This window comes from Symsagittifera roscoffensis, chromosome 9 (genome assembly GCF_963678635.1).
Source record: "Symsagittifera roscoffensis chromosome 9, txSymRosc1.1, whole genome shotgun sequence".
Classification (NCBI taxonomy): Eukaryota; Metazoa; Xenacoelomorpha; order Acoela; family Convolutidae; genus Symsagittifera; species Symsagittifera roscoffensis.
Genome location: NC_087070.1, coordinates 14,427,531 through 14,440,616, shown reverse-complemented (window position 1 = coordinate 14,440,616; position 13,086 = coordinate 14,427,531). Strand labels below are relative to the sequence as shown.

The 13,086-nt window shown below is 35.0% G+C and overlaps 1 protein-coding gene across 1 annotated transcript in view; it reads left to right on the top strand.

Moving 5' to 3' along the window:
* Positions 1-13,086, top strand: part of LOC134853882 (transient receptor potential cation channel subfamily A member 1 homolog) — a gene marked incomplete in the record, with an annotated part of 173,892 nt that overhangs the window by 106,450 nt on the left and 54,356 nt on the right. The window contains 1 exon segment of the mRNA XM_063869839.1: positions 12,548-13,036. Within this exon segment, the coding sequence (XP_063725909.1) occupies positions 12,548-13,036 (489 nt within the window).

Sequence of the window (13,086 nt, the reverse complement as noted above, 5' to 3'; positions counted from 1 at the left end):
TTATCATCGGCGGGTCACCCGCTGTTACCACAATAAACTTGTATCTTCTCTCACATGTTGACACAACACATAAATGTGAGATAGCTGCTGTATGTTATCATCGGCGGGTCACCCGCTGTTACCACAATAAACTTGTATCCTCCCTCACATGTTGACACAACACATTAATGTGAGATGGCTGCTGTATCTTATCATAGGCGGGTCACCCGCTGTTACAACAATATTCAATATTTTTGTATCTTCCCTCACAGGTTGATACAACACTAAATGTGAGATAGCTGCTGTATCTTATCATCGCCGGGTCACTCGCTGTTACCACAATAAACTTGTATCTTCCCTCACATGTTGACACAACACATAAATGTGAGATAGCTGCTGTATCTTATCATCGGCGGTCACCCGCTGTTACCACAATAAACTTGTATCTTCCCTCACATGTTGATCAGTTTTACTCGTAAGGCAAGTTAATTGCCCGTAACGAAGTTTCATGGGTATAAAAATCAATAATAATAGATTTTTGTTGACTAAAATGTAGTCTATATAATCGATTATCACGGCGAATTTCGACAACTTAATTTTTTTCCCCATTTTATTGATTATTTTGAAAAACAAAAATCCATAAATATCCATTATAATCGATTATAATCAATTTTTGTTTTCAATAAAATGGATTATTTTTTGATCATAAAATCCATGAAAATCTATCTTCTGCTTTTTCTGCAAAACTAACGAACACGTTCATCCAGGGGTGGCCAATATGTAGTAATTTTGAAGAGGCCAGTATGTAGTAATTTTCCAAAAAGTGCTCAAAAACGGCTTTTTGACCAGTTTTTCCGAGAAACTTGCCTGCAGCACTAAAAATTTGGTCGAACTACCTTTTTTTAGTGTTGTGGGAGTGCTCGGAAAGTCAACTTGGCCGACCTGAAAAACAAATAGAGTAAATTTTCGAATTTTTTAAAGTCAGCCCCCCCCCCCCCACATCGCTTCCACACCTCCCCCCCCCCCCCTTAGTCCCCAACGTCCCCCTTTCGTTCTTTTTCTTTTGATTGAATTTTTTGAAAATAAGTTGAAAATAATTGATTATAATCGATTATATTGTGTTTTTATTGCTTAAACAAGAGTATCATTATAATCCATTTTTGATCAATTATAATTGATTAATTGTTAATTTATAGAGACTGACAATAAAAATCCAACATAATCGATAAATATCCATGAAACTTCAGTGCGGTTGAGACTGATGTCACTATGTATAATCACAGACATCTCAGACAAAAACAGGATCATCCCCGAACTAGCCTTCCTATCTAAAGCCAACTATTTCAAAGACAATGAAAAAAACAAGACTTTTCGTACGAAGCTTAAACGTCGAATGTTCCAAATACTTTTTAAAGTCGGTGAAAACGATTTTGGCTAAAAATTGATAGAACTTGACACAACACAGAAATGTGAGATAGCTGCTGTATGTTATCATCGGCGGGTCACCCGCTGTTACCACAATAAACTTGTATCTTCCCTTACATGTTGACACAACATATAAATGTCAGATAGCTGCTGTATCTTATCATCGGCGGGTCACCCGCTGTTGCCACAACATTTTGTATCTTCCCTCACATGTTGACACAACACATAAATGTGAGATAGCTGCTGTATGTTATCATCGGCGGGTCACCCGCTGTTACCACAATAAACTTGTATCTTCCCTCACAAGTTGACACAACACATAAATGTGAGATAGCTGCTGTATCCTATCATCGGCGGTTCACCCGCTGTTGCCACATTACACTTGTATCTTCCCTCACTTGTTGACACAACACATAAATGTGAGATAGCTGCTGTATGTTATCATCGGCGGGTCACCCGCTGTTACCACAATAAACTTGTATCTTCCCTCACATGTTGACACAACACATATATGTGAGATAGCTGCTGTATCTTATCATCGGTGGGTCACCCGCTGTTACCACAATAAACTTGTATCTTCGCTCACATGTTGACACAACACATAAATGTGAGATAGCTGCTGTGTCTTATCATCGGCGGGTCACCCGCTGTTGCCACAATAAACATGTATCTTCCCCCACATGTTGACACAACACATAAATGTGAGATAGCTGCTGTATCTTATCATGGCCGGGTCACCCGCTGTTACCACAAAAAACTTGTATCTTCCCTCACATGTTGACACAACACATAATTGTGAGATAGCTGCTGTATCTTATCATCGGCGGGTCACCCGCTGTTACCACAATATTCAATATTTTTGTATCTACTCTCACAGGTTGACACAACACTAAATGTGAGATAGCTGCTGTATCTTATCATCGGCGGGTCACCCGCTGTTACCACAATAAACATGTATCTTCCCCCACATGTTGACACAACACATAAATGTGAGATAGCTGCTGTATCTTATCATGGCCGGGTCACCCGCTGTTACCACAAAAAACTTGTATCTTCCCTCACATGTTGACACAACACATAAATGTGAGATAGCTGCTGTATCTTATCATCGGCGGGTCACCCGCTGTTACCACAATAAACTTGTATCTTCCCTCGCATTTTGATCAGTTTAACTCGTAAGGCAAGTTAATTGCCCGTAACGAAGTTCCATGGGTATAAAAATCGATAATAATAGATTTTTGTTGACTAAAATGTAGTCTATATAATCGATTATCACGGCGAATTTCGACAACTTAATTTTTTTCCCCATTTTATCGATTATTTCGAAAAACAAAAATCCATAAATATCCATTATAATCGATTATAATCAATTTTTGTTTTCAATAAAATGGATTATTTTTTGATCATAAAATCCATGAAAATCTACCTTCTGCTTTTTCTGCAAAACTAACGAACACGTTCATCCAGGGGCGGCCAATATGTAGTAATTTTGAAGAGGACAGTATGTAGTAATTTTCCAAAAAGTGCTCAAAAACGGCTTTTTGACCAGTTTTTCCGAGAAACTTGCCTGCAGCACTAAAAATTTGGTCGAACTACCTTTTACCTTTTTTTAGTGTTGTGGGAGTGCTCGGAAAGTCAACTTGGCCGACCTGAAAAACAAAAAAAGTAAATTTTCGAATTTTTTAAAGTCCCCCCCCCACATCGCTTCCACACCTCCCCCCCCCCCCCTTAGTCCCCCAACGTCCCCCTTTCGTTCTTTTTCTTTTAATTGAATTTTTTGAAACTAAGTTGAAAATAATTGATTATAATCGATTATATTGTGTTTTTATTGCTTAAACAAGAGTATCATTATAATCCATTTTTGATCAGTTATAATTGATTAATTGTTAATTTATAGAGACTGACAAAAAAAATCCAACATTATCAATAAATATCCATGAAACTTCAGTGCGGTTGAGACTGATGTCACTATGTATAATCACAGACATCTCAGACAAAAACAGGATCATCCCCGAACTAGCCTTCCTATCTAAAGCCAACTATTTCAAAGACAATGAAAAAAACAAGACTTTTCGTACGAAGCTTAAACGTCGAATGTTCCAACTACTTTTTAAAGTCGGTGAAAACGATTTGGGCTAAAAATTGATAGACCAACCAAAAAAATGTTCTATATTTTTTCATTTTGTCACTCCAGGTGTAATGAAAAAAAAGGTGGTCCACATTTCATAACAAAATAAAACACGACTGCTCGTATCAGAGCGAAGCCGTGAATGTTCCGACTGCCTTTTAAGGTTTATGGAGCAGTAATAACATAAAAAACTAAATGAAACAAAATAAATTGAAAATTGTTTTCTAAAATTTGAGATTTTTTTTGTGAAAATCAACCCCCACACGCCATTTTTGAGAAAATCATCCTCCCACACGCCATTGAAACATTCAGGGCGACGCTTTGAATGTTCCGACTGCCTTTCAAGGTTTATGGAGCAGTAATAACACAAATAAAATTAATGTAATAAATTAAAATGAATTTTTTTTCTTCTAAAATTTGAGATTGTTTGTGAAAATCATCCACCACACGCCATTAAAGTGCAAAAAGATAGATTTCGCTACTTGTAACAAATCAATTATGGCAAATTAGCTTCTTTCAATTAATTTGGAACTATTTCTAACTTGGATTAAGTCTCCGCTTACGAAATAATAGCGCTAAATATATCGCGCGTTAATTTTCCAAAATTGGTCAAAATGGCAATCTTTAAACCCCCGTAACTTTACGAAAAATATTCACATTTGAAATATCTTTTCAAATTCAAGCTTAAGACAACACTAGCTTTCGAATGATGTAAAAAAGTTTTGTCAAAAATGGCTAGTTAAAAATTCGAAAATTGTCTGAAGAAAAAAAACCCACCCCGAGCACAAATATTCCGTTTCTTTCGTTACGAAAGTTGGAACAACAAGACTGCTCGTATCAGAGCAAAGCCGTGAATGTTCCGACTGCCTTTTAAGGTTTATGGAGCAGTAATAACATAAAAAACTAAATGAAACAAAATAAATTGAAAATTGTTTTCTAAAATTTGAGATTTTTTTTGTGAAAATCAAACCCCACACGCCATTTTTGAGAAAATCATCCTCCCACACGCCATCGAAACATTCAGGGCGACGCTTTGAATGTTCCGACTGCCTTTCAATGTTTATGGAGCAGTAATAACACAAATAAAATTAATGTAATAAATTAAAATGAATTTTTTTTCTTCTAAAATTTGAGATTGTTTGTGAAAATCATCCACCACACGCCATTAAAGTGCAAAAAGATAGATTTCGCTCCTTGTAACAAATCAATTATGGCAAATTAGCTTCTTTCAATTAATTTGGAACTATTTCTAACTTGGATTAAATCTCCGCTTACGAAATAATAGCGCTAAATATATCGCGCGTTAATTTTCCAAAATTGGCCAAAATGGCAATCTTCAAAACCCCCGTAAATTTACGAAAAATATTCACAGGTGAAATATCTTTTCAAATTTAAGCTTAAGACAACAATAGCTTTCGAATGATGTAAAAAAGTTTTGTCAAAAATGGCTAGTTAAAAATTCGAAAATTGTCTGAAGAAAAAAAACCCACCCCGAGCACAAATATTCCGTTTCTTTCGTTACGAAAGTTGGAACAACAAGACTGCTCGTATCAGAGCAAAGCCGTGAATGTTCCGACTGCCTTTTAAGGTTTATGGAGCAGTAATAACATAAAAAACTAAAAGAAACAAAATAAATTGAAAATTGTTTTCTAAAATTTGAGATTTTTTTTGTGAAAATCAACCCCCACACGCCATTTTTGAGAAAATCATCCTCCCACACGCCATTGAAACATTCAGGGCGACGCTTTGAATGTTCCGACTGCCTTTCAAGGTTTATGGAGCAGTAATAACACAAATAAAATTAATGTAATAAATTAAAATGAATTTTTTTTCTTCTAAAATTTGAGATTGTTTGTGAAAATCATCCACCAACGCCATTAAAGTGCAAAAAGATAGATTTCGCTACTTGTAACAAATCAATTATGGCAAATTAGCTTCTTTCAATTAATTTGGAACTATTTCTAACTTGGATTAAGTCTCCGCTTACGAAATAATAGCGCTAAATATATCGCGCGTTAATTTTCCAAAATTGGTCAAAATGGCAATCTTTAAACCCCCGTAACTTTACGAAAAATATTCACATTTGAAATATCTTTTCAAATTCAAGCTTAAGACAACACTAGCTTTCGAATGATGTAAAAAAGTTTTGTCAAAAATGGCTAGTTAAAAATTCGAAAATTGTCTGAAGAAAAAAAACCCACCCCGAGCACAAATATTCCGTTTCTTTCGTTACGAAAGTTGGAACAACAAGACTGCTCGTATCAGAGCAAAGCCGTGAATGTTCTGACTGCCTTTTAAGGTTTATGGAGCAGTAATAACATAAAAAACTAAATGAAACAAAATAAATTGAAAATTGTTTTCTAAAATTTGAGATTTTTTTTGTGAAAATCAACCCCCACACGCCATTTTTGAGAAAATCATCCTCCCACACGCCATCGAAACATTCAGGGCGACGCTTTGAATGTTCCGACTGCCTTTCAATGTTTATGGAGCAGTAATAACACAAATAAAATTAATGTAATAAATTAAAATGAATTTTTTTTCTTCTAAAATTTGAGATTGTTTGTGAAAATCATCCACCACACGCCATTAAAGTGCAAAAAGATAGATTTCGCTCCTTGTAACAAATCAATTATGGCAAATTAGCTTCTTTCAATTAATTTGGAACTATTTCTAACTTGGATTAAATCTCCGCTTACGAAATAATAGCGCTAAATATATCGCGCGTTAATTTTCCAAAATTGGCCAAAATGGCAATCTTCAAAACCCCCGTAAATTTACGAAAAATATTCACAGGTGAAATATCTTTTCAAATTTAAGCTTAAGACAACAATAGCTTTCGAATGATGTAAAAAAGTTTTGTCAAAAATGGCTAGTTAAAAATTCGAAAATTGTCTGAAGAAAAAAAACCCACCCCGAGCACAAATATTCCGTTTCTTTCGTTACGAAAGTTGGAACAACAAGACTGCTCGTATCAGAGCAAAGCCGTGAATGTTCCGACTGCCTTTTAAGGTTTATGGAGCAGTAATAACATAAAAAACTAAAAGAAACAAAATAAATTGAAAAATGTTTTCTAAAATTTGAGATTTTTTTTGTGAAAATCAACCCCCACACGCCATTTTTGAGAAAATCATCCTCCCACACGCCATCGAAACATTCAGGGCGACGTTTTGAATGTTCCGACTGCCTTTCAAGGTTTATGGAGCAATAATAACACAAATAAAATTAATGTAATAAATTAAAATGAAATTTTTTTCTTCTAAAATTTGAGATTGTTTGTGAAAATCATCCACCACACGCCATTAAAGTGCAAAAAGATAGATTTCGCTCCTTGTAACAAATCAATTATGGCAAATTAGCTTCTTTCAATTAATTTGGAACGATTTCTAACTTGGATTAAATCTCCGCTTACGCAATAATAGCGCGAAATATATCGCGCGTTAATTGTCCAAAATTGGCCAAAATGGCAATCTTTAAACCCCCGTAACTTTGCGAAAAATAATCACAGGTGAAATATCTTTTCAAATTTAAGCTTCAGACAACAATAGCTTTCGAATGATGTAAAAAAGTTTCGTCAAAAATAGCTAGTTAAGAATTCGAAAATTGTCTGAAGAAAAAAAACCCACCCCGAGCACAAATATTCCGTTTCTTTCGTTACGAAAGTTGGAACAACAAGACTGCTCGTATCAGGGCAAATCCCTGAATGATTCGACTGCCCTTTAACTGGTATTGTTATTTTTGCTAAATCAACCCAAACTATATGGTATACTTTACAGCTGAAGTTTTTTTTAGGATGAAATATATTAGATGAAGTTGTCTAATTTTAAATCAAAAGAAGAACATGCCAGCAATGTCTAAATGGATAATTCTGATAAGCAAGAATTAATTTTGTGATAAGAAAACGTTTTTGGAATTCATTGATATCTTTTAAATGACAACTAACATAAGGTAGCACCAATCGAACAATATTGGCTTTACTTTGTTGATTTTATCTGATTCAATTGTATTAACAAAACTTACCGTATTGGAGTGAAGCGAAAAAAAAAACTGCTCGTTTCACTGCAAAACTTCAATGTTCGATTGTCCTTAACGTTCAATTACGTTCAGTTTCCTTGAAGACACAAAGGAGTAATTGAAAATCATGTCGAGAATTGTAACTACGGTGAAAGCAGCTAAATGATGCCGCTGACAAAGGCGAGATAAAATGATGACCAATTTTGGGTTTGAAATATATTGCCGTACAAACTCCATGCCATAAGGCAAGGATTCCAGAAAATCTTGAAGCGTTAGGTATACTTCTCAAATCTGATCAGTTCATCATTTGAGCACATGTTTAAGTTTTGAAAAACGAATATCAGCTCTCCGTTAGCTACAGTCGAAAAGTTCTGAATTTAATTTTAGTTGTAAAAGAAGCTAGCAAAATCGGTGAAAGTCACGGAGACGGGAGTTAGTGTGGGTTGTTGGGATAGGCGTGGGTCTCTACCCATCAGTCGAAAGATCAACGGTGCATAGCTAGAACCTCTATTTGACATGTATTTTCTATTGTTGTTTCCAATTTTTTGTTTTTGCTCTGGGAAAACAAGTTTTGTGTTAGTATTTAATTCCGCAATTGATAATGTTTAGGTAAATTGGTGGGGGTTGAGAAATCAGACGATAAGCAAATTAGATGGAGGTACTTAAAGGAGTATAGATGATCTTGCAAAACTGCAATTGTGAGAAAATAGACGAAAGTGAGAGAGATTAAAATTGTTTGCAGACAAATTCCGCGAGAAAAATATAATTGTTTGTAGAAAACAGTTAAATTTTGGTAGCCAACAATCATGCATAATTTATTCAATTCAAAACTGCCTTTTAGTATTCAGATTTGACTCCTTTTGATCGTTTTGATAGGTATTGACATTTTATGTTCAAAATTTTGTTGGCCCTTTCCTTTTCATAGGTTTTTCGACTAAAATGCCAGATCTGTAAAAAATAAATTCTGTCTAACTTCGTTTTTGTAGCATCCGTCTAATTTTCTTATCGTCTAATTTCCTAGGCCCCAAATTGGGTTATTGAACTAATTAATTACTGACACATCGTTTTTTGAACGCACTCAAAGAAAGACAGTAAAGTAAACGAAGCAGAAGCAAGGCACCCAACCCAATTCGAAGAAAATTGTTAGCTAGTTATCTGATTACTATTCATTTCAGCAATTACTATTTTTGCATGCAACCTCAACTAGACTGCTCGTATCAGGGCGAAGCCCTGAATGTTCCGACTGCCTTTTAAGGTTTATGGAGCAGTTATAACATAAGGGTCATTAACAAAGTAAATGTAATGAAAAATGAAAAAAAAAACTTTTTCTAAATTTTGAAAATTTTTCGATGAAAATCATCCCCCCACACGCCATATAAACTACAGAAGAATAAATTTTGCTCCTTGTTACAAATCAATTATGGCAAATAAGCTTCTTTCAACCAATTTGGAGCGATTTCTAATAGGGATTAAATCTGCGCTTACGCGTTAAAAGCGCAAAATATATCGCGCGTTAAATGTCCCAAATTGGCCAAAATGGCAATTTTTAAACCCCGTAACTTTACAAAAAATGATCACTGGTGAAATATTTTTTCAAATTTAAGCTCAGGACAACAATATCTTTTGAATGATATAAACAAATTTTGTCAAAAATGGCTAGTTAAAAAGTCAAAATTTGTCTGACGAAAAAAACCCAACCCGAGCACAAATATTTCGTTTTTTTTTCGTATCAAAAGTCGGAACAATAAAACGACAAGACTTAAAATACATATGGCATCAAGAAGACAAATGGGAGTCAGAAAACGTAAAATTAATGGTTCGAATTTAGGCAAATCATAGACCCACGTGAACAATAATCCCCCCTAAAAGAATTGAATGGCGAATTCAAGTCGGTTAACTTGCCTCACTTCAAATTGGAATGATTTTCCTGACCAGATTTTGCCATGCGTAAACTTTCGCATTAAATTTTCAACATAAAGTATAAAACGAGGAGTTGAGTTGGTTTTGTGTCAGCGCACGAAGTTCTACGGAGCACTTTTTGAGAAAATGTCTGAAAAAAAAACTCGAGCATAATTGTCCCTCGCTCTCTTCGAAAGTCGGAACAACAAAACTGCTCGTATCAGGTCAACGCCCCAAATCTCCAAATCTTACCAAAGCTTTTAAATTATATATAGAGTATTGTTCGCTTCAAAAAAGTGATGAACTTTTCAAGAGGTAAAAAAAGGAACAAATTCGAAAGCGGATTAAGTCTGAAATTACGCTATAGTAGCACAAAAATGAATCAGGCGTAAATTCTGTCAATTGGCCGATATGCCAATCTATGTTCTCCCATAGTTTTCCAAAAATGTATCATAGCTGAAGTATCTATTTTCAGCTCATCCCAACAGCACCTTTCGAATGATATAAAAAAGTTAATTCAAAATTTTTTCTTAAGAGTTTGAAAAAAAACCACCCGATCATAAATTTTCTGTCATATTTTCAAAAGTCGGCAATCTAATAACTCTCAACTGATAATAGGTAGGTTTAAGCGAGCATTAATGCTCTAATTGGTTGATTTGATTTGATTCACGCCGCATCAATGCAGCATACCTTAATGCTCAAATCAGTGCAAAACTTGAAGAAACGATACCGACTGGGCTTAACGTAGATGCAAAAGTTTCCGTATATGACAGTATTCAAAGTAAGTGCGAAAAAAGTCGAACTGTAAAATAATTTTCTGTTTCTCGATTTTTCCTTCACAGGATTCTTGTTAAGCTCAAAGTAATATATATTGTCTGGTCACGCATAAACAAGAGCAAATTGCTTGCCTTAATTTGATTTCGAATTATCTCATTACGCTTTAATAGCACCAAAATCTGGTGCGTTATTCGGCCCAATATACATTTTAGAGTGAAAATGATACCAAAATTTTATCCTCAATGACTTTGCAACCAATTATCACAGGCAAAACAAAGTTTGAGCACTGCAAAATAATATCTTCCTTTATTGATCCCACTTGCGATACGAAAAAAACGGAATTTTGTGCTCGCGTTGGGTTTTTTTTCTTCAGACAAATGTCGACTTTTTAACTAGCCATTATTGACAAAAAAATTTTTATCATTCAAAAGCTATTGTTGTCCTGGGCTTAAATTTGGAAAGATATTTCACCTGTGATAAATTTTTGTAAAGTTATGGGGGTTTAAGGATTGCCATTTTGGCCGATTTGGGACATTTAACGCGCGATATATTTCGCGCTATTAACGCGTAAGCGGAGATTTAATCCCTCTTTGAAATCGCTCCAAATTGGTTGAAAGAAGCTTATTTGCCATAATTGATTTGTTACAAGGAGCAACATTTGTTTCTTCTGTAGTATATATGGCGTGTGAGGGAATGATTTTCATCGAAAAACTTTCAAGTTTTTGGGAAAAAAATTTTTCCATTTTTTATTACATTTACTTTGTTACCCGGGTTGACAAAAATAGCTTATCAAATAATTTTTTTATATATGAAAAAAATGCTTATCATACTCCATCATGCAATTTCATAGAGAAAAAGTAAGTGTATGAAAAGTGCAAAATAAGCATTTTTTCCATAATAAGAAATTGTATGACAAGCATTTTTCCATAAACAAAAAAAAAGTTTGTTTCGAAATTTTGTGTTTCCACCAAAACACTAGCCAAGGATTTTTTGTCATAAAAAACCCAGATTGTAACGGGCAGTCACCACGCAGATGAACTGCAGCCATGAAGATTAATTTTAAAACTTTCACATGGAATTATATACCAAAAAGTCATTTAAAATTTTTAAAATTTTGGTGGTTGAGAAAAAAAATTTGGTGGTTGAGAAAAAAATTTTGGTGGTTGAGAAAACTTTTAAAGTTTTGTGGTAAAGAAAATTTTTAAAATTTTGGTGGTTGAGAAAAAAAGGCCTGCTTTCCTACAAATTTATTTTTATTTTAGCAGATGAAACAAAAGATAATAATCGTGTTTACAAAAAAACCAACAAAGCAAGTTTGCAACCAAAACAGGGATTAGAATTTTTTTACCTCAAATTTTTGTTTTTGTTTATGAAAAAAATGCATATCATACAAGTTTCATATATGAAAACTTTATGATTAGCTTTTTTCTGCCCGAAATGAAATTAAGTTTTTGATTGTCAAAATTCCCTCTGTCATAGATATAATAATCTATTTAAAGTTATCCAGACACGTTTTTTGGTGATTTTTGAAAATTTTATTTTCTTTAATGACAAAAATGACTATCTTATAATTTTCATACATGAAAGTTGTATGATAAGCGTTTTTTATCAAAAATTTTAAATCATTTTTGAATGACCAGAAAGCTTCAAAAGAGGCAATTAGACCAAAAATGTTCATTAAAAATTTTTAAAACTCTTTTAAAATTTTGTATGAAATTTCTATGATAAGCAGTCTTTCCATAGACTTTATATATGAAACTGTATCTTAAGCATTTCTCTTGTATGGACGTCAACCCGGGTAATGACATTTATGTTATAACTGCTCCATAAACCACAAAAGGCAGTCGGAACATTCAGGGCTTCGCCCTGATACGAGCAGTCTTGTTGAGCTTTGGGAATCAATTATTAAGTGGACATTTGTGGGGAGAGAGAAACTACCTCCGAGCACATACATATATTGCGTCACTTTTATGTTATATTGCGTCACAGTTGGAGCAATTACCGTGATGATAGAGAATCCTGGTATAAGATAAGCTGTTACGCCTTAGCAGCTGTGATACTTTTACGCTTAGGTTAATTGCTAGGACTACGAGTGGCTATGAGGATAAGATTTTTGCAGTTTATGAGTGAGATAGATTCTGCAAAACTGTTTTTGCATAATAATACGTGGGATGATTTTCTGTGGCATGTTTTGACTGGACACTGTTAAGACTCAACCATTTGATCGAAGTGCAAAGCATAGCCTGGTTCTAACTTTGAATTGATCTGGATCTGGTGAAAGAAGCAGCGTGTAGCCTTAATCCAGAAATTGTTTGTTTGTTGCAGCCAAACTGCTTGTGGAAGAGTACGACGCCTCCGTCGACATAAGCACGGGGGGATCCAGTGCACCAACTGCTCTCTTCACGGCCATTCTGAGTGGAAACTTCCCCTTCACTCAGTACCTGTTGCAGGCGGGTGCGGACGTTAATTTATGCAACGCCAACAACGAGTCAGTTCTGTTCATAGCTGTTACGCAATCCAACAGCCAATTATGCAATCTGCTGCTTGAACACAACTCCCAACTCAGTTTGCAAGATTCTCTTTACGGCCAGTCAGTTTTTCACATCGCAGCTTCACTTTTTGCCACTAAGGAGCAGCTCAAAGTCTTGTCGAGAATGTTGGCTATGGTCAAATCAGCCAAACGTTGGGGTGCTGGCAGAGGCGAGAACCAACGAAGGTCTGTTTTGGACTTGCAGGATTCTGCCGGGCAAACTCCTCTCCATAAGGCGGTGATTGCAGGAAATCTTGAAACGCTCGGCTTACTTCTAAAATCTGGTTAGCTAATCAATTGAGCACACTTTTAAGTTTTCAAAAACGAACAGCAG